Below are 26,981 nucleotides of genomic sequence, written 5' to 3'. Positions count from 1 at the left end.
TTCCAGTGAAAGTGAAATTAATTCAAGGTTAAATTAAAATATTCTATTTAAGCAAATTATTTTTTTCTCCTAGTATTGGGCTCCTTAATCTAAAAATATTCCAGATTATGTATTTTGGAGAAAGGTTTTAATATTATGTAGCAAGCTTGCTGAATCCAAAATATCTTTCTCATTTGTGGGATGAAAAAAGGTTTAGGGCCTGTGTTCTTGCACTGATGTCAATTAATATGTATTTTTATCTGGGGTTTTTTACATGTTTGTGATATAGTCTGTTGAGACTGTTAATAGAATGTGATACTATGGAAAGTCCAGGTTGGTTTATTTTTTTTATGGGAACTATTACAGTTTCGATTTTGTTGTGGTTTGTGTTTTGGTTTCTTTGTTGTCTGAAGAGCTAAACTTTAACCACAAATTAAATAATAAAGCTGACTGTCGAGGTTCTGATTTCCAGTTGTGTACCTTGGACAAAACCCAGGAGAGTTACTGAAGAGAAAATGGGGCACAAAAAGTGAAATTAAGCCTTACCAAGACTAAAAAGAGTCTAAATATTTTAAAATATTACAAATTATGGTATTCATAAACCTAACTAGTCCTGTAACTCTTATCCACTCTAATCCTGTGGTTTTTTGAAAATTCTGTTTATTCTGTGTCTTCTAGTTGGTTTTTTTTCTCCCAGTGCTCACCAGCTTAAGGTGAGCAAGACTGTAAGACAGTGTTTAATAAAACAGTTCTGTAACAAGGTGGCAGGTGTTTATAAGTTGCATGTTAGCTAGTACTTTCAGAGCATCCGAGTAGCTTTAAATGCCCAACCCTTTGGGCTCTGAAAAATTCCTGCCTTTAAATATGGGTAAGAATTAATTTGAAATATGTTTAGATGGGTTGAGTGGGTTCTCTATGCTAGAGGCTTCCTGTTCCCAACTGTCTCTTGTGTGTCTGTCACCATAAAAATGGATCCAAATTTTGTAATAGTTAGTGGAAAGATGTCAGTTAACTCCCACAGAACAGAGAACATTTAGGTTTAAGAGCAGATGTACTGGAATTATCTACATCTCTCTGCCAAAGACAAGCTTTCATCTGTATTGAACTGGTGTCTCAGGAGAGACTTTTATAGTCATCTTGATTTTAAAAGTTGAGTCAAAATAGGTGGCTGAATTATTTTATAAATAGAGGTGTTTTCATTAAAAAAAGAGGATTCTTTGGGTTTGTTATTAAGCAGTAGGGCCATACCTGCAGTAGAACCCTCTGGTGTCGTAATCACTGGTTGTGGAATTTTATGTTCCCAAGTATTTTATTTTTCTTACATTTCAGAATGCTTTTGAGACAATTTTCTTTTAAAGTGACTATAAGTTCCAATTAGTTGTGCTTCTCAATGTGTAGCTGTTTACATAGAGAAGCTCCTGCAGATCTACATGGGAATGTTTGTAGAATTTGAAATGAAAATGTTCTTCTTTACTTAAAAATAGAAATCCTTTTGATAATGTTTGTAGATGGAGATTAGGGAAACTTGTCATTTCAGATTGCATGATGCACTCCAAGTAAATGAAATCTATTTTCAGTAGTGCTTGTAGTCCTCAGTTACTCAAGTAGTCTGCAATTTATTGGTTTTTGTAATTCATTACATCTTTTCTCGCGCTTCTATAGGTTGCTTCAGGCGATGTCCTCAGGCTGTAGGTGCTACAAGTGATACTCAGTTCATATTTGCACAACAGGAGAGACAGCTTAGGACCTTTTGACTGTCGGGAACCAGATATGGATTTGGAGATGTCCTTGGTGGGCTGTACTGAGATGGAGGCTTACAGTTGTCACGGGCAGGGCTGCGCAAGGCGTCCTGCCAGTGCCACGGCCTCCCCCCACCCCAGCGTGGCAAGGTGGCCCTTCTCGGGCTAGGGCAGCAGCCCCTGGCAGGATCGCTCCGCACTGCTTGCCCGAGACTTACTTCAAAAGTAGCACTCCTCTGGGGAGTCCCTCAGTCTGTGGTGCCGTACCTGATCCGTTACGAGGGAGCAAACGCATAGCACCGCGTGCACAAGGGTTCCTTTGTCAATGGCTGCTCATGGGTTTGTCGCTGCGGTTGAAGTGATGCCTAAAGCAGTTGCTGTCAGTCTCACCACGTCACTACTGCCGTTAAAGGTAATTCAGATTTAGCTGTTGGCACCTGAATTCAGGCTAGGTCCGCTTTCAATTGTTAATGTAGACATAGCTTAATTGTATCTGTCATTGCCCTTGTGAAAATTTGAATGCTTTGTCACCCGTATTTTCCTTTGCAACGCTCTTGTGAGGTTGGTTTGTATTGTTGTCTTAATTTTTAAAAATGGGAACTGAGCCATGCTAAGATTATTTATGTATTTATTCATTGACCAGATTCAAAACTAAGAGCAAAAGTCTTACCAAAATTTTAACTGCAGGTATCAACCACTTATATCTGGCCTATGTAATGTAATTTAATTCTCTTGCAATGAAGTTATTTCTTGTCATAAGTGGAGATTTTATTTTATTTATTTATGTTCTGCTAAAATATATGGTCATGATGTAATTATTATTATTACACTCTCCAGTTCTACTGTAACCATTTCTGCCAAGAAGTCTGTTGGGGCAACTCTGGAATTCCTGTGTGGAGCAGACTTAAAAAGCCCCACCTGACGTACAGCTTTTTTCTGTAGAATAGATGGACCTTGATTGTGATATTAAATTACTTTAGTGAAACTGTTCATGCAAGAACTTTGGATATTTCACTGTATCATATTTTCATAGAAGCCTTCTGAATGATGTTCAGATACTAGTAATGAAATAATAACACTACTAAATATGCTAATAATTCACATAGTACTAATATTATTACCCATTTCCTTTACCTTCCTCCTACAGAGAGGTTTTGTACAACATAGAAGTAAGCAACACTTAAAAGAAACCATGACGTATTCATACCATTTGCGTTGTGAGTCAATGTGGTAGTATTATGCAATCCAACCCAAGACGTATTTAAGAAAACGATGGCAGGAAAGAAATAGTGAAATGTGAGAGTGGCAAAGTAGTGGTAATTTTTTTAACTTTTGAGATCAGAGAGAATGGAGCACAAGAAGATTTTGATAGTGTAGAGCAGCTGTTGCTTCAGATCTGACTGAATGGAGTTACCCACATCTTATTTAGAATGTGATTAGTTGTCATTTGACAAATATGTATCTGCCTTCCTTCAGTTGCTGGAGAAGTTTCAAGATTTTGTTTCCTTCTCTCTACCCGTGACTCTTCCTCTCTAAAGTGAGATAGAGCTAGGTGGGAGAGGAACAGGAAGAAAAGAGGACCAAAGGGGGTCTTTTGGCTCTTCCTTTTTTTGGTGGCTGAGTCTCTCTGAGTAGCAGCAGAATGAGGCAGGCCTGAGTCTATCAACTTTGTCTCCTGCTGTTTATGAAAACTATGAGCATCTGGAAAGGAGCAGAGGTGCTTTCTCTGTAAGCTCAGGAAGATTATTTGGTCTGGGTTTACAGCTGCAGAGTTGGGTTTGCATAAGAAGAGCAGTGGGGTTTTTAGTGGTTTACGTTTTGAAAAAAGACGGTATGACAAGATCTTCAAAAAACCCTCCCTTTTCTGACAGGTTGATTTAGTCTCTTATGCAGCAAATGACTGAGGAATTTCACTGAGCTGCACATCCGCCACTGTTGGAGAATATCAGTTGTTTGTCCAGGAGGCCACTTACATTCATATCCAATTCACATTCATTACCTTCTTTCCTGTTGTTGCCTGAATGAAGTTGTTAATGGTTATTCACCTTTCTTTACTTAGTTATCGACTTCTGATTAATGTGTTTGGTGTTTTGTTTTTTTTTTTTTTTTTTTTACCAACTGCTACTGTTGAGAATTCTTTCAAAATATTTAATCTTACCTTGGTTTTAAAAAAGAAAAGAGTGGTGGGGAATAAACCCCTCAGAATATTTTCTCCTGAGACTAGTGTTGTACCCCAAATTAAGCCTGAGGTATGTTCTTGAGGTTCTTGTCTTCACACAAAATAGAAAACGGCATTGGTCATAGTGTTGCTGAATTTTTTTGCCTGGATAGTACATTTAGGGTTATTTGCATGCATCTCTCCTAAGAGCACATTGTATAACTTTATGAATGTATCGTATGCTGTAAATATCTTCTATGTTGATTTGGTTGCAGCTGTCTTTTGGCCACTTGCAGTCAGTGCCAGAGTATTTTTCATAGTACTGCCCTCCTTCCCCTTCTGTGAGTTCCAGTAAACAATTGGACCAAGCAAGCTTCTTAAGAGGGTTTTGTAGTCAGAATGTTTGCAGACAGGCTTGAAGCCAGTTAATGGAAATAGTATTTCTCTTTCCTGCTCTTTTCTTTGTCCTTCATATGTTTTTCCTCTTTAGCTTACTGCTGTTTAGTAGGAAAGAAATTTCCTTGGCCTGTCCTGAGTAAAATGGAAATTTAAGTAGCCGTTGATCCAGTCAGAAGATAATTATTTAAATTCTTATTATGTCACCTTTTCAGAAGATACTGTGAAGCTCAACAGCAGGATTCAGCTCTCCCTTGTGTCCGTCTCTGCTAGTAGAAGTGTTAATAATAGCATGAAAATAGAGGTTAACACAAAGAAAGATGTTCCCTTCTTTTCCATAGTCTTTCTGTGTTGTAATTTCTTGCCAGCCTCATAGTTCCTTTGTTGGATTGACAAAAACAATAGTTGGCTTATTTGTTTTAAATGTCTGTGCATTAATGCATTTCCAAGTTAGACAGAGTTAGTATTCCTTTTCTTCTAAACTAAATTGTTGTTTTTTTTCTTCTCCGTTCCCACTTCTCCAATCTTTCTTCCACTTTCATCCCTCCCCTGCCCCCATTTTCCCTCTAAAAATATCCTTAGGAATGACTTGCTGATGGTGTGCCGCCAGCTGAATATGGAGGAGTCTGTCGCGGAGATCATGCACCAGCTGGGAGCAGATGAAAATGGAAAAATTTCCTTCCAGGATTTTAGTCAGTGCCGCATGGAACTGGTACGAGAAATCAGGAAGGAGGAAGTGGAGCTTTCTGTGATATCGGATGACTCTTGTAAAAAGAAAAAGTTAAGGGATAGGATAGCTTCCTGGCCAACTAGCAGCAATAACAGTTTAGGTAGGTATGACTTTTAAATGTCGTGTTGGTGTAATTTAACAAAAGATAAACTCTGGGGGTTTTGTTGCCAATTTTACTGGCATCAGGATTTCTCCTAAAGGGCTTTGTGAATATGCTGTGGCATAATTTCATCATATATTAGAGTGCTGTTGTAACTGATGCAGTCTGGTCATCGGTACATAGACTAGAATGTGTGCAGAACATCCTTTTCTAAAAACCCTAGTTGCGCAAGACAATGATAGTTCTTGAAAGGACAGGAGCTGCAGAGCTCAGCTGGTAACTGAAGATCCAGTGAGCTCTTTGTTGTCTGTAAAGCCCAGACAGGTAGGTAGGTAGAAATATTAAAAATGAGGAGAGAAATATTACGTCTTTCAGAAGTAATATACTGTAGGAATGTGGATGTTTCTTGGATGCTTTAAAAATCATTCCACTTAGTTGGGGATCTGAGTGCTGGAAGTGCCTTGTGATTTAGAGAATACAAAAATTCTCCTTTCCTTTTGCCCTCCCTCCACCCAGGACAAAAAAAAAAAAAAAAAAAAGCTTGCCATGCTATTTTCAGGAGCATGGGAACGTAGAAAGGATTGTATGTGTCATTGAGTCCAGTCCTTGATAGCACAGTGATCAATTGGCATTAGAACAGAAATGTTAACACCTACAAAATGGTTCCTTTCATCCTGTAACAGATGAAAAGAGACCAGAAGACACATCTTCTGTGGTCAAAAATCCCAAAATGCAAGGTACTGTAGAAAAAGCTGGGGATATTGTCAGTGTTCTAGCTCCCTATAGCAGCTGCATACTAGCTGAACATGACTGCTGGCCCATGATCTAGAACTGACCTACATCCATGCTTCAGAAGAAGGCCATCAACCTCTGATTGTATTTAGTTAAGAGCTGTATCCACTCAACCTTTTGCTTTTAGACTACATGAGGCTAGATTTTTTTTTTTAATACTTTTTTAATGAGATATCCTCCATTTGTCATGCCAGTAGTCTTTCTTTCCATGTGTTCCTACATTAAATTAGAATATTTTTTTACATTCAGGTATACTTTATACTTTTTCCTGGAGAGTTTGCTTATCTGTGTTCTGACTCCTCATATAACTGACCTGTTGTCAGAGTCCAGTACTCTCTGACCAGGTTCTTTTAGATGTTCCACGTGTGGAGGGTGTCATGTTTAACATCAGATTTACTTATTTGAAGATAGTTGATGTTACATGGGTTTTCTGATTTAGCAGAGTGATACAAAACGTACTGAAAACACGATACAAATATGTTACACATAGCAGAATACAGCAATTGCAATACACATCTTGATTGCAATACTAACATGATTCCTGTTACGAGGCTCTCTAATATGCTCCATCATGACACTGGGCATACTCAGTCTTGCTGGGAAGACATGCGTGGGTTAAAGCCAGGTCAAGCCCATTGTTCTCTTTTAAATTCTTTTGTTAGTTGTTTATGTTTTCATAGTCTTTATGTTGGCCTGAGCCAGGTATACACCTCCCCCATATTGGCCTGGCTAACTCGGGGCGACATTCCTACTCTTTTAATGAACTCGGGGAGAAACACACCACCAGTTGATTCACTCAGCTGTTGATAGCTGTTTATCTAAAGCAAAGACCACCCTCGGGTCCCCATGGTGTTGAGATCAAGTCAGCTTCTTTGCAACAGCTGTATTCAGCAAAACCCTGCATTATTCCCTGCGCTTTATGGGCACATCGCCCTGGCCCATCTCCTCTGTGCCTTCTTCCATGGTAAGGGTTTACTGGACAGTGCACCTCTGTCTATTTTTTCAGTAGTCAGTATCCTAGAATGTAAAACTGGGCATGTGTTGGTTTTGGGGTTTGTGTTGGTGTTTGGGTTTTTTTGTTTTGGTTTGGTTTTTTTGGTGGGAGGTGGGTTTAGCATGTTTTTCTGTCGCCTAGTAACTCTGCACATGTTTTTGGCTGGTCATCTCAGGCATTCAAATTTTCCTTGCTTGCTTTGTATCCTTGGTGAATCCCATATCTTTTTAGATTGACTGCACTTCTCCCTCACCATCCCATCATCTCATGCTCATTTGTTTTTCTTTTTGGCTTCTCAGCATAGAAAATCTGTTTCATAGCTCTGTTTATTCTCCATCTCATCTCTCTTACTGTCTTCATAGTCATATTTTGTCATAGACATATTTTGTTTTTGTTAACATTTCCTCTATTTATCCTTCTTCCATATATATTCTTGAATTGCAAGATGATTAACTCCGTAGTTTCTATGCCCATTTCTCCATCACTGTCTATACTGAATCTTCGTAATCCTTGGGTTCAATTGCATTTCCGGCTCATGAATCTCTTCCAGGAGCTGTATCAAAATCAAGATCATGCCTAATATTTTTTTTTCTTGGATTAAGGATGGTGTGTGTTCCCTAGTTCATATAATTATCTTCTGCCTCTGTTGGCTGTTTTTTCAATGCTGCCACTGCTGTATTTTTCTGCAAAACAGAAAACTTCTTGTGCCCTCAGACTGCTATGTAAAGTTTCCCTGTTTGCTGACCAGATTTCTGGCAACTTGGGTTTTAAAATCTTATTTCTTAGACAAACCAGCCTAATAATTATGGTTTCTAATAATCAAGAGTAAAAGATAGGTAGGTCCTAAGCTTTACCAGAGAAAGGTCTGCATTACAGTCTCAAAATGTATCCCACAAAGAAATCTTACTAATTGCTGCCAAAAAATAGTCATAGATGAACATTCAAATTTGTTAATGTATACAATTCAATCCCTACTCTTTTTTCCTATTTTCCAATTTCTGTTAGTTGTACAAGCGTAATTTAATGCATTTTAAAGTTGGTGAGTGAATTAATATTTCTTTTTATAACTTTTTTTTTTTTTTCAAAAGTTGACTTAAGTCCAGAAGACATTTGAATTTCCTGCCTTGGTATATTTTGCTTTGTGCTGATGAAGCCTGACTATTTTACTGTACTATGTGTTTAAACCTGTAGCGAATTCATGGGTTTTGTACTTGTGCTGCCTTGACTCTTGCAGATCCTGTAAGAGTTTTTAATAATTAGAGAACATATGGAGATGCTCCCCCATGTAAACAAAAAACAGAATGGAAGGAAATAATAATAGTGAGCGGTTAGAATGCAACTGTTTTTATTTGGTTGTAAAAGAAAACCATTGTGGCAGCCCCGTTCAAGATGTTCTACAGATGTTTTTTTTTGAAGAGGCAAGGAAACACCACTGTAATGTATTTCTGTGATATAAACACTGCACAGAGTATGAACATAATGAGAGCTGAGGAATTATACGTGCAGTCAAGCTTAAATTATGATCTGCATATGCTTCCATGGCTTTCATGTCTTTGAGGGCTCACGTATATACTCATTAGTGATCAAAGAGTCAATTTTGTTATATTGACTGTTTGCTTTCTAAGCATTGTTTAAGACAGGATACATCATCATGTGCAAATTCAAGCATATAAACTTGGCGGATGTTCTTTTTTTTGTGTGTCTTTCTTTTTTGGTCAAGGAACACTGGTTTTAATAAACATTATTTTCCAGAATAGTTTACAGGGCTTTTTTCAAGACTGATTTCTGCATAATGTGTCAGCTGCTGATAATCATTGAAAGCTGTTATGTATCCAGGTGGGGTGCATAAATTACAAAATTTCAAAATTCATTTGTCTGCCACTGGGTAGCAGGGATCCTGGTGATCTGAAGCAAAGGAATTTATCCTCTGTCATGGATGCTTTTACACTGCAAGTTTGTACGTAATTGTGCAGAGATTACCAGTCAGACAGCATTTTGTGCAGGCTTTTCTTGTAGCTGTTCACAATTTTTTAACAAAGTGCAAAAACGTATGTATATATCTAAATAAAAGATTATCTTTGCTACCTATAATTTTTGCATTTCATTATGCAGAAAATAACTGGCAAAAAAGGTCCTAAGAAATAATCACATCTAAATGACTATTGAACTTCGTGTCACCCATCATTTTTTATCATTGATAAGGTTATTCTAATAATTTTGCCCAACAAATGTTTCTACTTCTGTGTTTCCAGTTGGGATGCAGATGTAAGGAAACTGGTTGACTGTTTTAGTCAAGGTACAGGACTCAGGTTTATTAATACCCAGTCATATATGTGCTCAGTAAGCCAAACCTGCATCCATATCTACCATCTTGACAATCAAATGGATGTATAGATTTAAAAGTTTAATCTTTTATTCAAATGCATGAAAAAGGTAATTTTTCAAGTTATTAGAGTGATGCTTTTTGCTGCTTGGATATTCACAACTCAAGGCTATTATAATGTATTGCAGTTCTTAGTCTACACTATTAATGTCAATGGGAGCTTTAACAATAATTTGCAAGCAATAACCGGTAATTTTTCCATAAATGAAATGGAATATGAACTCTGTTAATATTCTTCTATGTTTAAAATCTAATAAAAATTAATAAAATAACTTTTGAAAGTGTTGCTGGAGTCTTGCAATGACCGTATGCTACCTGACTAATATATCATTTCAGTAGGACATACAGGAAGAATGTCAGTTACTGATCAGATCTGTGGGTCCTATTTCCAGTTATGGAGACTGAAAGCTATGATGGGTGCAATAAATCTGTGTGAATCACCTAGTGAGTGATAGGAGTGGATTGCTTGGAAAATGAGGGCCTATAATACAGCAGAACTACACCTATTATGATTTACGGCAGGAAGTTGCCTGAACAGTTGTGGCTTCTGTCAGGTTTTTCAGTGTTATATATTTTTACATGTCTTATGTAAAAGCTAGGATTAGAATTATTTATATTATATGTTGTATAGATTTGTCTAGCTCTTTACAGGTAATTAGCAAATTGCCATTTTTTCCCTATGGTAAAGAATAGTCTATTTCTAGTACCCATTGTTTTTGAGCATGAACAAAAAATGGTGCTGTTTATTAGTCAATTCTTTCTTTAGAGAGGTGAATGGTTTCCTGTCTCACTGAAAGCTGCACATACTTACTGATCTGATTTCATATTCTAGATAAATAGTCATGAATGCCAGAGTCCATAATCAATCTTTGGCTGTAGGATAGTAGTTAGTAATTCGTTCATAGCCGACTCCCCTGTTCTTTTTACTGAAAATAAGTCCCTTGAAAATTTGATATGATAATTCATTTACATTGTGGATCAAGCATGAGAATTAATCAAAGGAATGGTAGAAATTCAGCCTCGAATTAAGCTTATGGGTAAACATGAGAGACAGGCCATTTGGGGCTGAAAAATCATTACTTTTGCTTTGCGTTAATTCCATGCTTGATCTTACTGCAAATAAATTGCTTTCAAGAAACTGATTTAATGATTACATTTAATTATGCTATATTTAATTAAAAACTAGAGAGCTCATATAGACTCAAAGGTGTGCTGCAGATTTTCTTGAGATTTATGAGAAAAGTTTCACCTTAGATTTGTTTGACTGGAAAAGCTGTGAATATCTGGTAGGCCAAATTTAACTACATACGAACTTACGTTAACTGTAAGTGGTTCAGTTTATTACTTTTAAATATTCTTTTGATGCCGCTATCTTTGTGCAAAGCAGCAGAATATAGGTAACTTTTTTTATTTTTTTAAGAAATGTAGAGTGCTAAGTTCTATGAGCTGCAGAACAAATGAACCTGGATTTCCAAGGGATTTGTAACTGACAGCTGACTAATCTTATATACACTGCAGTGTATAGTTATATACTATAACATATAGTATATGTTAAACACAACGAATCTATAAAGGATGGAAGTCATCCCTGCCAAATGGGTTCTCTGGTGTCTGATAGGGCAAAAGACTTGGTTGAAGCTTTCTTACGGTTTGAATATTTGTAAAATGTAAGAACAGCTAATCTGCATTAGACCAGAGGTTATTCTGAAACAGTATCCTGTCTCTTAGAGTAGTGAAAAGCAAATGCTTAGAGAAGATAATAGGAATTCGGTGAGCGTGTAATGATGCTTCCCTATTAAATGTCGGTTGAGGGACTTCGAACTAGAGATAGTTGCACTTTTTCACATGTGCATTGCCTTTCTCCCTCTGTAATACTGTCTTACAAAACTGAGTCTTTGAACCCATGCTGGTCTTTAGCATTCGCCACGTCCTGCAGCCAGGAGTAGCACAGCTTACCCTTTTGTTATATGAGGAACAAACTCTTTTTGCTTTGCTTCAATTTCTTGACCTTCTCCTTCTGTGTGTGTGTGTGTTTTTTACACACACACACACACACACACACACACACCCATATGTTTCTAATTAAGGTTGAGCATTGCATCACATCGCATTATTTTTCTCAGCAGGAGCACTAACAGAGTCTGTCATCTCTGTGCCTTCCGTAGAATTTACAGGAATTTAGTATATTTGAGACTTCGACACTACTATTAACTGTCTTTGAAATTACCAAATAACTTGAAAAATTGGAGGGAAGGGGGAAGACAGACAGACAGACCAGTGGGCAGAACATGCCTATGGGGGAAATGCAGGAAGCTGCCCTTCTCCATAACTGCTGCTACCAAGAGTCGATAGAATGGTTGGCCCAGACACAAGCCTGTAGCTAGAGCTGGAGCCTGGTCCATGACCTTTTTAGCATCACACAGCTCTACAGAGCACCACAGCTCTGGCTTGTTCCAGAGTAATGTTACTGCATAGCCAATGCTGTCCATGCTTCTTGGTCAACTCCAGTGGCAAGACATGGAGCTGTGACTTGCCATATGGAGTGTGGAACTGGATTACAGCATCACTTCATCGCTTTTGTCCCAGTTTATGCTTTCTACACAAACTGTGGTAAACTTGAGAAACCAAAAGGGTGCAGCTGGGATTTTCACAGAGGCCGTGCTCCATTTGGCTTGGGGATGAGCACTGTGATACACCCCACTCTCTAGCTTTTGTAAGACAAGGGTTGGCTCTCGGCACATTTCTGCTTACCCTCTCCTGATGTACATGCTGACGTGCTCTTCACCCTGCCCACTTCTGATATCGCCAGTGTAGGTCTAACATACCACGGTTCATAAAACAGCAAGCAACAAAATGATGATGACAGATAACAACCTCAGGGTGTTTTGTTTGTTTGCTTTGGTACACATGCATTGAAGTCAGATCCAAATTGACATTGTCTTGAGTGGAAGATAATCGGGGGGGAAGCTGGTTGTTCACATATGGAGAAAATTGCCATGTGAGAGAAAATAACTTTTTTCAAAAGTACAGTGCATACAGTACAAATACTATACGTGGAAGGTGCGTTGAAACTTCATCTGGCCTCTGTATGATTTCACGTGCCCTTTTTCCTATTACTAGATACACTCCTTTTTACTAGAGATTATTAACGTCCAGGAAAAAAAGGATTATTGTCTCTCTTACTGTAAATTTCAAATGAAATATTAGATTGGGTTCCTGAGTACAAGGCAGTTGTTAGTCATCAGTGTTCTGGCAAAATTTAGTTTGGTAATTAAACAACACCCGGGTTCTGGGAGACCTTAGTTTCTAGGCTATTGATAAGTCATTCCCATCATCCATTTCTTGTGTCTGAATAGAGGAAATGGTTGTCATCTCTCAATTATAATCTTAAATCATTTCAGATTCAAGGACAGGTGTATGAAGCTGTCACTGATAGTGTGCTTTTTTTTGTTTTCTCGTTCATCATTTCCTGTATGGCCAATGCCAGTCTGCTAGCAAGTACTGAAACCACGATAGTTTACAGATATGCATTTCTACAGTAATCGAAATAAATTTGAAGAAGGTCATTTGACTGAAATTCCACAAATATTTGTTAATATGCATGGCTTGGGCTACTGGTTTAATAAGCCCGGCTTCTTCATCCACAAAGCTTTGTTGCATGACTGGGAAAATGTAGCGAGAGAAACTTCTTTCACTAGACGTATCACTAAATGTTTTACTTTCTCAAGACTTTGTAAGGGATGAGTTACCCGATACAAACTTTGGTTGCCGATGTTATGGTTTTGTCCTTGGCAAGCTCATTCTTTTGCCTGCCCCAATTTTCATGTGGCCATTCAGTTTATTTCTTTCTTAAGATTTTAGGTAGTTTTTATACTTGGTAAAAATCTGCTTAGAAAAATATGTCATGGAGGGTAAAAAAATTAAAACCCCAAAGCCTAAAGAGATGCTAGCATTACTTCAGTAAGTGAGAGTGCTGATTAAGTTTCAAACTGTTCTAATTTCTCTAAAGGTGCATTTAAGTATTTCCCAGATTTACTCTATAGTTATACCCTATAGTGAGTCTGGCAGCACAGAATTCCAGAATTCCTGAATTCTCAGTGTACCAATATTGAGGATGCTTCAGTGAACCTGAAACACAATTGAGGTTTTGTGATTATTTGAATAAACATACCAGTAGAAAGCGAAAATGTTGTAACTGTAGTTTAGGGACGCAGGGGAGACAGAGTGTGAGCTGACTGCACTTGGCGTACATCCTACACTTACGATACGCACCTAAAACTGTGCATGAGCCTTCAGCGGGCATTGAGAAACATAACTGGAGAAGATTTATTTTACTGAGTTACGTCTACAAGAGAATTATTGTCTATTTTGAGTATTAGTTATGTATTTCTCAAAGGTAAATAATTCTATTCTTTCAGTCGAATCTTGACTTGTCTTTCCGTTTGTTCTTTTGTCATATTTTCATGCGAAAAGCGTTATGCTCTATTGTTTGATACTGATGAGTATTTTTGTGATCTCTCTAATACTATCAAGCATGTGCATTGTATTGTATGTTCCTAGTACTGGTAAATATAAATATAATAGCATATAAAATGTTGTTCATACTATTTCAAAATATGCTTGCTTGTCTTGGCATAATATCAAAGTGTTCTGGAGCTTTTTGTTCTTTGAGGGGTTTAGAAAACACTAAATCTAAACAAAAATTATCAAAGGTGTCCGATGCATTTTTCTGAGAAGTCCAAGGCTTTTCTTTTTTAGAGCAAAAATGATTGATTTGGTTCAATTTTCCTCTTAGATCTAATTTCATGAAACAGATTTCTCCCATGGAGTAAGTTGCCTTAGTTAGTCAGGGTGGGGTATAGCTGTGGCTTCCTTCCCACAGAGCTTGGAAAAGCTTAGGATTCTCCCAATCCTCAGGAGAAAAGGACTGAAATAACATAGCCTAACACAGTGTCTTCTGTGCAGTGTTCATCAAACCAGATAAGGGTATGGTGGGAGGAACAAGACCTGGATAGTGATCCTACAGACCCTTGTCTTAGAGATTCCTCATTTCCCGTAACTGCTTCTCCCATAGCAAATTATTTCCTTCTAGGTCACTGGAGAAGAGTTGCAAAAAGTTCTGATGAGAACTTTCTCTAGGACTGAATGCTGAGTTGAGAATGCATTTAAAAATTATGCCTCTGCAGACTTTTTTTTCAAAAAAAAAAGAAAAGCTGTTTTATTCTGAATCTCCTAGAACTTGTAATGGATGTTTAGCAGACAGCTTTCTGTATTTTTAAACAAACATTCTCACCCACCTGTGGATGCGCGGAGCAGTCATTATCATCATTCTGTTGCCATGCTATCATTCATATTGTTTTGTCATCTGATGCAAAATAATAAATAGGTTTTAAAGTGTGTTTCCTGTTAAATAGGAAAGAGTTACTCTAGCTGACAGGCTTCGGACATGTACCATGGGTAACCATGGACAGTGAAGATGGAGCCTTTGGTCTTTGAATCCTGTATGGGAGTAATTTACTGACTTGCATAGAGCCTTCTGTGGTTATCTTGTGGTTTTAAGTAGGTTTTAAGTAGGTTCCATTCCAGACATAAACAGTTCTACCAGAAGGTTTTTGTAAACAAAAAAGCTATCCCCACTTCCTTATTAGTTTCCTATAACTCTTCTGGGAAAAATATCACAGACAGCAGGATGTGAGAGAAAACACTTGTTTTCTAATGTCTTATGGAGAACATTAATGTTACAGAGACACATGATATTATGTACAAAACAATGGAAATAGTTTCAGTAAGCTCCAAATATGACTTTATAATTTTCAATTCTCTAGTCAGGTTGGCTTAGTATAAAGTTGATCCCTCTTTGGAGCATAACTTCTTTTCTGTTGTTTTGATTTACTGTACTTAATATGTTGCTTTAGCAGTCGGAGCTCTCTTCAACTTCTAATTTTTCTTTAAAGTCCGTTTGGCCCTTGTAATTTTTGCATCAGCTCATGGGAGTTGAATACCTGAATGTCCAAAGACTTATTCTCCGTTCCTCTTGGTTTCCTGCCCTACCCCCCATTTTTTATAGCTAGGCCTGCTTCTTGACATCTTATTCAGCTGACTACTAAGTGCAAACTGACCATTCTTTGTTAATTTTGTATGTTTTTCCCTTCATTCAATGGTGCTCTTAACACCAAAAGCATTATTACGGAAGTCAGTAGGGAGCTTTGAAATGACTGGTGCTCTTCACAAATCTCCCTGTTGCCTTCATTGAATAATAGAATAAGTGCTCAAAATTCCCACTCTTTTTGATAGGTTTTCACATTTTAACTGTTGAATGAAAGATTAGCGGAAAAAAAAGCTGAAAAATAGCCATTCTTCTAGTAAGATAATGCTTTTGGAATACAGAAGGATTCTGTCTTCGGTCAGTCAGAATCTGAATTTTGACTGCTGAACAAAATGGAAACGGAAAAGAGAGGAACTGTCTGGCACACCTTAAAAAACTGCAGTCACTGATTGCCTAGATCTATAACCTGTTTGTGCCTATTGAGTGATCCAGTGTGTGTGAAATAAGATGACAGAATCGGATGGATCATATCTGCAGGAATTGCTATATACATGTAGTAAGGCATGAAGAAAATGTTTTAAAATAATTATGCAACTTCCGATTACAAAATCATGGCTGATTGAAATAGGTTTTGAGACCAGAGGCTAACACTGAACTGAGAGGACTTAACTCTCTGCCCACTCAGCAGTAAAATCATCATATTCGAGAATGAAATTTCTCCCAGAAGCTGCGAGCTGTGCCCAGTGCACATGTAAGTTATATTCTGTGTTAAATGTCAGAGTTCCTCAGATAAGTTTAAGTAACTAAATGTCACTGAAACCTCATGAAAAACAGTTATCAGACTTTGGATCTCTGCTGTTAAGACCCTCCTCATTGAGTGCAGTGCAGCTGTCTGACCCAGAGGCTGGTTGTGCGCATAGTGTTGTCTTACGTTGTCAGCTGTCTTCGTGTTTGCCATTCATGTGCCAGACTCATTTGAGAAGGGGATGCAGGGCTAATCTTACAGTACCTCACTTTTCCTGATATCCCAGATCCTTTCAGCAGCTAATACACCTTCAGTGCCCTACCATCTTAGTGGGTTATCTTTCATGCTCTGTGAGCAAAGACGAAATCACATAATGCTTGGTCCATCAGCATAGCCTGATAAAATTAACCTTTACCAAAGCAAAAAGCCTGGCTGTATGGGTAGACTCGCAGTTATGGTAGGCACTTGCTTCTCTGTTGCAGAGTACAAAGCTTCTAGGCAGAGAAGTTAGTAGAGAAGATGAAATGCCTTTTTCTTTTGGATCAGCATGATGGGATAACACCAGTACCAGAAAACAGACCTCTGTGCTGTTAGTGAGAGCTTCGCGGGTGATAAACGAAGATTAAGCTAGCAAGAAGTCTCAGTGCAGATGGGCAAGGTATCCTATCTTAGTGTATTTGTCAAGGGAATTGATTAAAGTTACTTTAAACAGCTTTGGTACAAGTCACCAACTGAAGTTTTATCTGTGATTATGGAATCTTGTATGTGTATGTGTCATCAAACTAAACTGTCCTTTGTTTTTCTTAAATGTGATATCATATGTCAAAGTTTAAATAATTGTAAATTGTAAGGAAATAATTAAAAGCTGGGGCTAACTAAATGAACTGGAAAACCTGCAAAAGGCAAAATCTTTAAATAAATGTTTCAGACAAGATTTAGGTTGCCTTGCTGTGGTTGACCTGACTGCTGCTAATGGATCCAGATGCACTCAGATGCTCTACTCATCTACTATACAAACGGCTAGAAACAAAAAGTTCCTGTTAGGTACTGAATGTTTGCTATAACATGAATTTCACCCAGAATTAATTACAGGTCAGGTCAGGCAAGTGCTACTGGTACTAGGTAGGCAACTAAAAGAATACTTGTGTAGAAGCTTGTGTGGAATCAGAAGCTTTTATACTGCACTTTTAGAGAAGTCTGATGTATCCATTCAGTCCAAAAAGGACTGATTTAACTGTCTTATTCTGAAATTGAAACGTTACTTATATAATTTGAAAACAATTATGTGCTTTTCTATTACTTGGCTGATACAAATATTGTGCAACTAATTTGTTTTCTTTTTCTGCTTAGTAGTTGTAATAACATAAATTTTCTGGCATGCTTATTACCTGAGAATTTTCATGATAATTTTTTTTAATTTAATACATAAATTTCATGTTTTATATGATTGTACGTGTAGAGCAGCAGGGAAAACTACTATGGGATGTGTGTAGTTCTGTAAAGACTAATTCTTAAACACAGATTTAGGAAGTATAGATTCCTAGTTATCAGGTCAGCTATCAGCTTTTGGTGTGCCACCATACCAAATGATCCCTTCTTTCTGATTACTGCTGTAATAGCAAGAGTTGTATGTTAATTACAGCAACATGCAAGAGTTGTATGTTAATTCGTGACTGAATTTTCAGTTGCAACTGAAGTCTCAGTTTTGACAGCTCCAGAATTTCCCTGCAGAGCTGAGACTTGAAAGGTGCGTGACGCAGGAGGACAGCATCTTAACAGCCAGAGTTTTAGAATCTGCTGGGAAAATAGTGGGCAAATTTAGAGATTAGGGTTAAGCCAAAAATAAAATGCTGGAAATGTCTTCCTTTGTAACAGTCATCTCTCCGTGCATGTTTAGTATGTATCTTTTAAATTAGGAGTACAAAGCTGAACTTTTAAGAAAACTTGGGTTAAAAATACGGTCACAATACAGTCATAAAAACCCCAATCTTCCCTGCAGTGCCTGATCCACCTCTGACTGACAGGTGACTTGTGAGCCAGCTGAGTGTTGTAAGTGCTTCCAATCTGGTAGCAGATGGTGCAATCTGTGAAGGCCACTTTGGTCATCAACAAAGCTACTGTTGTTAATTGAATGAATGTGAAAGCTCTTTTGGAGAACAATGTCATTTGAGTAACAGAAATTTAGTGCACATACTTTGTTGAAATATGTGCCGTATTTAGCTCTGTAAAAATAGGAGTATCTATGTGATATAACCAGCTCTCTTAATTCTGTGGCTATGCTTGTGCAGATAGAGTTGTTTCCCGTGTTCTTGTCAAGCCTGGGAGATGGCAGAACTCATCCCCTGCCTCCCTCAGCCCCCGGAGACATTTCTGCTGCTTCAGCTGTGGGAGCTGCTGCTTTTTTTGCTGTACGGTATACTGTAGCCACAAGAGGGCACAGGGACCTGACATTGTGCATAGTCACAAGTCATGGTACACTACACACAGTGTAAAATGCTGCTGGTAGCAGTATCTTAGTTCAGGTCTGATGGAGCGCTTGCAGCATGTAGCTAGATTAAGTACAGTGGTGCGTGCTCTTGGTGTGAAAGTAATTGAATTAATCTTTAATTGTTACCTGTACCTGTGGTAATGAATCATGGTAGTTATATTAGTATAAAATGTAATTATTTTTGGTTTTGTGTTATTTTCTACTTAACGTGTTTAAAGACTAGCATATTCTCATTACAGTAAAGCAGGGAGACCACCCCTGGGTTTCCTAAGTCAGTTTGTCATGCATAACAGCTTTACAGGGTGTCAGGGTGTTGACCTAAAGCTACAGATTAGTTGCTGTCTTGCTTCCCTTCTGGATGGTTTTCTATTTGCACTTTTGCAGCTTCAACTTTCTTGGCAAGGGGGAGGCGTTCTGCTAATAGTTCATTATATAGTTTATTGTTTGTCCCTGGCATTGCACTGAATAAGTAATGACCACTGATTAGTAAACGTTCACTTAGAATGCTAATGAATATTTGAGAGAGAACTAGCTCATAAAAAGGAAAAGCTTTCAAACTAATAGGATGGCATTACAGACAATTACTTGTGGTTTGATGATTGCATGGTGGATTTCGAGTTTTGCTCTAGTCTGTAGCTCTGGATTCTGTTCTGACTTTTCTGTTAACTTAGAATGTGTGCTTGGACAAGTCACTTAATTGTTTTTAATCTTCACTATGCTACATATGAAATTTTACAGTGCTGCCCAGGGTTATTAAATAATCTAGTGTCTACTTTGGAATGTTTTGCCTTTTTGCCTAGGAAATTATTGCGCCTAAAACATAACAAGATATTAAAAGGAGTGGGACAGTTGCATGGGAAGCAGAAGCACCCAGGGATAAAACAGTTACTGATAAAATAAGAAAATTTTGTTAAAATTGTTTTAGGGTTTAAGCACGTCTCTGCCTGTAGGGTATTGGAAGGGTTGTACATGGAGAAACAGCAACCCTACAGCTTCATGATACAGAAACTTTCTCTGAAGCATTCATTGTTTGTCACTAGCCACATGATCATATTCTTGCATTGATTTGTAATGAAATACCTTGTGATTGATGTGTCTCTGAAACTTGAACTGAAACAAGCAATCCTGAAATAATAAGAAAGGCAGTGCTAACATAGAAAGTGATGAACTATACAGCTAAAAGATTAACTTACTGTGTTGGTATTCAGTAAACAAAAAGAGGTGAATTATGGTTTTCCTCTTTTGTTCTTTGATCAGTGCTTCTTTTCAATCTGACATAGTAACTGTCACTCATTCAGTGGTCCTTAGCTATTGTAAATTACACTGTTTTTACTCTATACTAAATAAAGTAGGCAAATGCTTTTATTTTTCCTTCTGGATCTTATAATTTAGTAAATGATCTGTGCATTCAAAATGTTATTCCTTCTTTTTTTTTCTGGCATAGTCAGCATGTGCAAGATGGGGAGTAATGGTGGTGGAGCTGTTTGGTTTTTTTCTTTCTGGAAAGACAAGCAGGCTTATTCATGTGTCAGCAGTGTGCCCTGGCAGCCAAAAGGGCCAACCATGTCCTGGGGTGCATCAAGCACAGCATAGCCAGCCGGTCAAGGGAGGCGATTGTCCCACTCTACACTGCACTGGTGTGGCCCCACCTCGAGTACTACGTGCAGGTTTGGGCACCTCAATATAAGAAGGACATCAAACCATGGGAGTGTGCCCAGAGGAGGGTGATCAAGATGGTGAAAGTCTCGAGGGCCAGACTTAGGATGAGCGGCTGAGGTCACTTGGCTTGTTCAGCCTGGAGAAGAGAAGGCTGAGGGTGACCTCGTTGCAGTTTGCATCTTCCTCAAGGGGGGCAGCGGAGGGGGAGGTGCTGATCTGCTCTCTCTGGTGACCAGCGATAGGACATGAGGAAATGGAATGAAGCTGAGTCAGGGGAAGTTCAGACTGGACATTAGGAAAAGGTTCCTCACTGAGAGGGTGGTTGGTCAGTGGAACAGGCTCCCCAGGGAAGTGGTCACGGCACCAAGGCTGTCAGAGTTCAAGGAGCATCTGGACGATGCGCTTAGTCATATGGTTCAGTTTTATGCAGTCCTGTGAGAAGCAGGGTGTTGGACTTGATGGTCCTTACGGGTCCCTTCCAACTTTAGCTAATCTACGACTCTACGTGTTCTTTATACACAGTCCATACTAGAATGTTTTTCCATTTCTGCATTTTAGGTGCCTTATCAGGAGCCAGAGAAAGCTGGGAGTATGATTCAGGAGCAAGAGACCTTCAGAGTCCAGACCTCCAGAGTCATTTTGCACTACAAAAGGTGTTGGAGTATGGTGGAAGCAATGTGACTCAACAGGCTGCTCTGCAAAGACTTCTAGCTCAGGCCTCAAATTTTAGCAACTCTCTTGGAGGAAGCTACTTAGAACTTGCCAACACTGTAAGTACATTTTGCCTCTGCTTTTAAGTTTTGTAGAAATTTTTTCCTGTTTTTTTCCAAAGAAGCATATTAATTCCAGCCTTAGAGCCTTTGAGCCTTCAGGGAAACAATGCCACGCTGCTGTTGCTTGTCACTTACCAGACAACCAATGTGATTTTAGCAGGTGGTAGCTGTATAGTATTTCCAAGGCTTGTATAACTGAGTTTCATCAAAAAGGGTAGGAGCCTGTGAGGAGTCAAACTGAAGTGCTTAATTTATACAATTTAACAGAAGAAGAGTCGTGTCTGAAAACTTCCTACCAATTAATTTTTTGAAGTATGGTGTCAGATTGTTCAGCAGTGTTGTGCAGAAAAATTCTTCCCATGTTATTCCATTACTGCCCACTAAATTGTTTGATAATTGTTTTAAATCCATGGTGTGCTAGCACTGTGCTTTTTTATTTCTATAGGCAAGAACTATTCTCCGTTGTAAAAAACCACGTAACTGGTGAAGGAATAGGGCATTATTTTTTGCTTCCCCATGACAGTATTGGGATCAAGTTTGTGTTTTAATTTTAAGCCAGGCGTGTTATAAAAGATCACCCATTTTGTAGCATGTTTCTGATTTATGTTGCACAGGAGTTTGAGTGGGGAAGTAAAAGATGCTAAAATGAAAGCGAAAAGTTTCTCATTTTGAAAATGACTGTTTCTTGGCATGCTTGACTTCGATGAAATAGACTCCTAGTTCATAGTATCATAGGATAATTCAAACTGTAAGAGAACCTCAGGAAGTCATCTTGCCCAACATCCTTCTCAAGACTTAATGTCTAATGGAATTGATTGCTGGCAACAGAGGAAAATCAACTTCTTTAAACTGTTATTTTAAAAGAACATGATGAAAAATATTCTAAAGTTTTCAAAAGCCTTCTAAGTTTTATTTAAGTTCCTGAACATGAGCTGATATAGGACCTAAAGTTTCCATATGCAGAGTAAAAATATGCAGGTATTAAAACTTACCTAAGGGAGAAAAAGAGTTCAAGGAAGTTGACAGTTCCTTAAAGGAACTGTGTCCTTATTTTCCCTAGGAAGGATAGGAAGGGATCAACTGCGATAAATCATAAACTCTTTGATCTTCAAAACTGGACAGAAGCATATGGAAACTGGAAAGAGCAGAAAATGAGCAGGCACACAAGTATTATAAAGAGGGTAAGATGGAGGACCCGGGAAATTATAGGCCAGTTAGCAGCTTTATTTATACATTCCAGTAGTTTGTGAACTACTGGAAATGTGAGCAATTTTTTGTAGGAAATGTGAGCAATTTTAAGTAAGAGAGAACATGCAGATTTGTAAAAGAACAATCATGTCCATGCAATCTAATATCTCCTTTAACAGAATAGTAGACTTTGGAGATAGAAGAGAAACAGTAGATGTTATGTTTCTCCAGTAAGACATCTGACCCTGCCTTGAGTAATATCATCAGCAAGGCAAGAAACATCATCTAAATGTAACTACTAATAGGTGGATATTGAACTGGTTTGAAAAGTGTGAGGCACTGGTTTTTTGAATGTTTCCTGAGCTCCATTCTGTCCTGTGCTCTTGTATGGAAACACTGCCAAACTCATATTAAACTGTACTGGTAAAACAAGTACTTCCCCACACTGAAAACTGCTCTCTCAATAATCCATTAAAAAGGTGCCAGTCTAGGTCTAATGAAGATAGTGAGTGAATCAACATACAATTTCCTGTTCAGTTATACATGTTGCAAAGCCTTGATTGACTTGCTTAAAAATTACCATTTTGGAAAGATGTGGGCTGTTTCACGTGATTATTTTAAAGGATGCAGAATGCACTTTAACAGAAGTTTGAGTAGAGCTGCTTAAGACCAATATAGCTGTGCAAAAAGAGTGGCTTGCATACTTTTGTTTTTGGATTAGGAATTGTAAGTTGCCGTGTCCTTTTTGGATCTGGAGTTCATTCACGTTTCAAGGTGGGTATGTACTAACACGTCCTCTGTCTACATTCCTGGCTGATGATGGTTCAGAAATGATGGACATTGGTAACCTTTTGTACATTTGCAAATACAAAGTGTTATTCAAGAATGCACAGTGTGAAGACTACTGCATTGCTATGACATGTAGAAATCTTAAAAATAAAAATGCTGAAGGCTCATAAGACATAAAGATCCCCAGGTATTATGGTGTTCTTTTTATTCCCATCTCTAAATTCCTTCTATGCTTACTGTCATGAAAGATACCTGATCTTTGTTTTAATAAGCATCAGTTATACTTCTGCTTTTAAATAGTCTTTCTATGTTCTTTCAAACCATAGTAGAATCAGCAGTCTCTCATTTATATGTAGATGAATACAATAACATCTCCATTTGACTCCTGCTGTGCGTTGGTGTCATGGGTCATATGTAAATTTTTGCTTTGGCTTTATTAAAATGGAGAGAGAAAGGAATGGGAGAAAATTGAGAGAATGGTTTACTTTGTTTTTCACTATTTACATTTATTCCCTTTATACAATTTTAGTACTGAGGGGCATGCTTACTGCAGTCTAAATTTAGACTCTTTAAAGGGATAAACAGAGCCTTCTTAGATCTGTGATTTAATATAGCTACTTCCTTCTCTGTCTCTTTCTCAGATTGTTTTAACTAACTGCATTTGCCACAATGACAAGCCAAGCTGCTCCCTTGCATTCATTCTCAGAAAGGACAGATCTGAGGTTTCCCATTTTTATGGGTTGAATCCAGGGAACTTTTCCAGTTGTACACAAGTAGCTGGGCAGAGTCCTTTGTGCTGTAACCAGGATTGCTTCAGAAAAACCAAAGGAGGTTTAATAACTGCATTTCTTCCCTTTGAGAGTTGATTGTATTTCTTTTTGTAAAGCCGTGTAATAGAAGGACAAAGATTTAAAAACAGACTTTGTGTGGACATTTCTCTCTGGAACTCTAAATGCTCCTAAAGGTAACCAGAGAGGGTTATCTTCTTCTGAACGCTTATGAAAAAGCAGAGCAGAGCCTTTCTGTGTCATCCTGCTCCTGGGTGACAAGTTCCTGGCAGCTTCTCCCAAAAGCATCTACACAGGCCATATGGGCACACTCCTGAAAGCAGTGTTTTTTATATTCCTTTGTAGATGTTTAGACTTTATACTCGGAGTCTAACAAAGTAACTGTTGTGTGGGTGAACATAAATCAGTTAGGTGCTTTTTGGTTAGAAGTCATGTGATTGTTTTTGTCTCAGCACCTTGAAGTACTTTTCCCTATTGGAGTGTCAGTTCTTGTTACTTAATTTCCTGTTTTTCTTTCTGACAGCCTTCTTTTGATTTTAAACAGTCAAGCTAAAGACATCCCTGTGGTGATTATGTACTTCTACAGCATGGATTATACTCCTCAGTCAATACAGAGGGTCTCCACACTGCCCTTAACAATTAAGTTTTCCATTTGCAAAAGCTAAACAAACATCAGTCCACTGTCACTTTGCTTAGTTTCTATAAAGTGATTTTTTTAATGCATTTTTTAAATCCTGTGAATGTACAGCTCTACAGAGCTTTATAAAAACATAATACCTGCTCTGAAGCATTATTCCTGTTCCTTCACAGGAGCGATGCAATTTTTAAAAAAGTGCTGTTTGAAATTTAACTATTCATACTCATTGCATATGTTTTTATCTGTTCACTTCACGTCATTTTGCTATGTTTTGGTTTATTAAGACATGTGATTCAGCTTTTGTTTTACCTGAATAATTTATTCTGTAGTCTTTCTAGGGTGCGTAACTCTTTCAGCATTTTTCAGGTTCACATTTTTACACCTAAATAGTAAGAACACGTTTCTCTTTATAGCTCTTCACCTTGGTACCAATATTTGTGACTAACGTATTAACCTTTAATGTGACCTGTCACCACTTACTGATGATGTACCTGTTCGTGCCAGGAGGTTAAATACTGCAGAAAATAACTCTGATGGTATCCCCTGTATGTGTTCCAAATGTAATCAGTTATGAGCTTGGTTTGTATTGCACTGGGATGTAAATTATTTAAATATGCTTCATGAATAGAAAAGAATTCAAGCATTTCAAAGGATTTCTTTGGGCGTGTGCATGTTTGGGAGTTGTTTTTTATTCGTACATGAATCTTTAAAGTTGGACAAGGATCACTAATGTGGAGAGGCATATAACTGTAGTGAAATAGCTGATTTGTGTGGTGTCACTTCTGTCCACTTCCCAGGCGGCCATGCGATCTTGATGTATTCCCTGCGGTGCTATCGGGAGGGATAGCACTCTGTTGTAGGAGCTAAGTATTGCTGTTCTCTGAAAATATCGCACGGGGTAGCATCTCAATATGATAGACATATTTCACATTAGAATTCCAGTGAAGTTTAATAAGCTGAAGCAATAAAATTTGGAGATGTTTCATTCCCTTTTCATATTCTCCTTGCACATGATTAAAATAGACTAGATTAACTTGATTTTTTTTTTTTTAGTAGAATGTGTGCATATAAATGCTAATACATGTCTGTGTGCTTACTGTTAGTTTATGTTGCCTTAATTCAGTGTTGGTTTAAGAGGAATGTATTTGTTGTCACAAGTAGCTACATTGACATAAGTAAAACCAGTTGGGATTGTTTCATTTGCCATGATGATATGGTCTCATATCTCTGCTCTTCTAGCTGTAAATAACGCTGGTTTGCTGAGAAAGACTCTGCACAAAGATCTTGCGTTTTTAAAATGTGACCCCAAATACGTTGATATATGGGGTTTTTTTAACTATCCAGTCCCGGGACTGGTGTGATCCAGGATCCTTTAATCTCTGATTTTTCCTTCCAAAGACACTCCAGCTATATTGAAAGCTCCTTGACTGCACCTCCCCTGCCAGAGCTCTTTTGGTTGAAAACATTTAGAAAGATTTGATGAGGATATGGTTGACTTGCAGAGGGGAAGAGTACAGCTGTATTTTTGAGAATAGAGTGTGGTAGGATTTCTTCATGACCACGTGACCACTTCATGACCACAGAAGCCCGTGTTGCTATTTCCTCCTCAAAGCAGCCATGCAAGTGCCACAGATGTGGTTGTTCTTACTAACTTAGAGAGAAGGGCATATTTACAGAGTTGCCAGCATTGCTTCCTACAGCATCTTCTTGTTGCCAATGACTAAGCAGGCATAATCCTGCTTTATCTTGTGCAGGGCTGTCAATGCAAGATGGATGTGTCTAGGTAGGAGGGCATTGGCGCAGATTGCTCCACCTGCCAAATCTGCACTTACTTCTCATCTTAAGGGGAGCTGGTTTTGGAATGTCTCTATCAAGAACAAAACAGAAAGCTAATGCAACAAGATTCTTAATGCATCTTCTTGTAACTGCTCTGGTATATGCTCTTCCTCAGCTGTTTCTGTCTGATTTGCACGTGTGTGTACCTCATTTGGAGGCAGTAAAAACTTTGTTGAGCTTGGGAATAGACTGTTTTGATTGTGTGTCTGTGTGACAAGGTATGATTTCTGTCCGGCAGAATTAAGGTGACTAAACCGAATTTAGTTCTGACTGTGGTCTTTCTGTGCCAAATGCAGATATCATCTCTGTTGGGTACACAAACCAAAAGTTTATAAAATACGAAGGCATACTGAAAATATTCATAGCAAAGCAATATGTAGTTGTATTAGCATTAGTTTCTCAGCATGATCACTAGCAGATGAGAATTTAATGTCTTTGTCTTAGGAAGTGTCATGTTCTCTGAAAACAGATATTCTTACTGTGATACCTCTTTGTTAGTCAGACTCAGTGAATGTTTGCATTGCTAATTTTTCCTCCTTAAGAGCATTGATCTGCAAGTTATGACAGACAGAACCATTGTTTTGAGAAAGCTATTCTTTTTAGTTGACATAGTTTATACTGAGTGATAAAATTCCAAAAGTCACTATTACATTTTTCAGGGACAGGTGGCTTTTCCTTTCCTACCTAGATGATCTGCTCCATAATCACGCAAACCTAACTTGCTGTGGCCTATTTATATGAATAGCTTTTGGGTATAAAAG

General features: G+C 38.1%; 1 protein-coding gene across 2 annotated transcripts in view; it reads left to right on the top strand.

Moving 5' to 3' along the window:
- The window catches only part of MCC (MCC regulator of Wnt signaling pathway), a 220,504-nt gene that overhangs the window by 18,181 nt on the left and 175,342 nt on the right, over positions 1-26,981 (top strand). Inside the window, exons 2-3 of one of the 2 annotated variants that reach the window (XM_075488555.1) lie at positions 4,855-5,102; positions 20,768-20,979. In XM_075488555.1, coding sequence (XP_075344670.1) covers positions 4,855-5,102; positions 20,768-20,979 — 460 coding nt within the window. The remainder of the gene's footprint in view (positions 1-4,854; positions 5,103-20,767; positions 20,980-26,981) is intronic. The other variant, XM_075488557.1, reaches the window with a different exon arrangement.

This window comes from Mycteria americana, chromosome Z (genome assembly GCF_035582795.1).
Source record: "Mycteria americana isolate JAX WOST 10 ecotype Jacksonville Zoo and Gardens chromosome Z, USCA_MyAme_1.0, whole genome shotgun sequence".
In the NCBI taxonomy this organism is placed as follows: domain Eukaryota; kingdom Metazoa; phylum Chordata; class Aves; order Ciconiiformes; family Ciconiidae; genus Mycteria; species Mycteria americana.
This window is presented reverse-complemented; position numbering and strand designations above follow the sequence as displayed.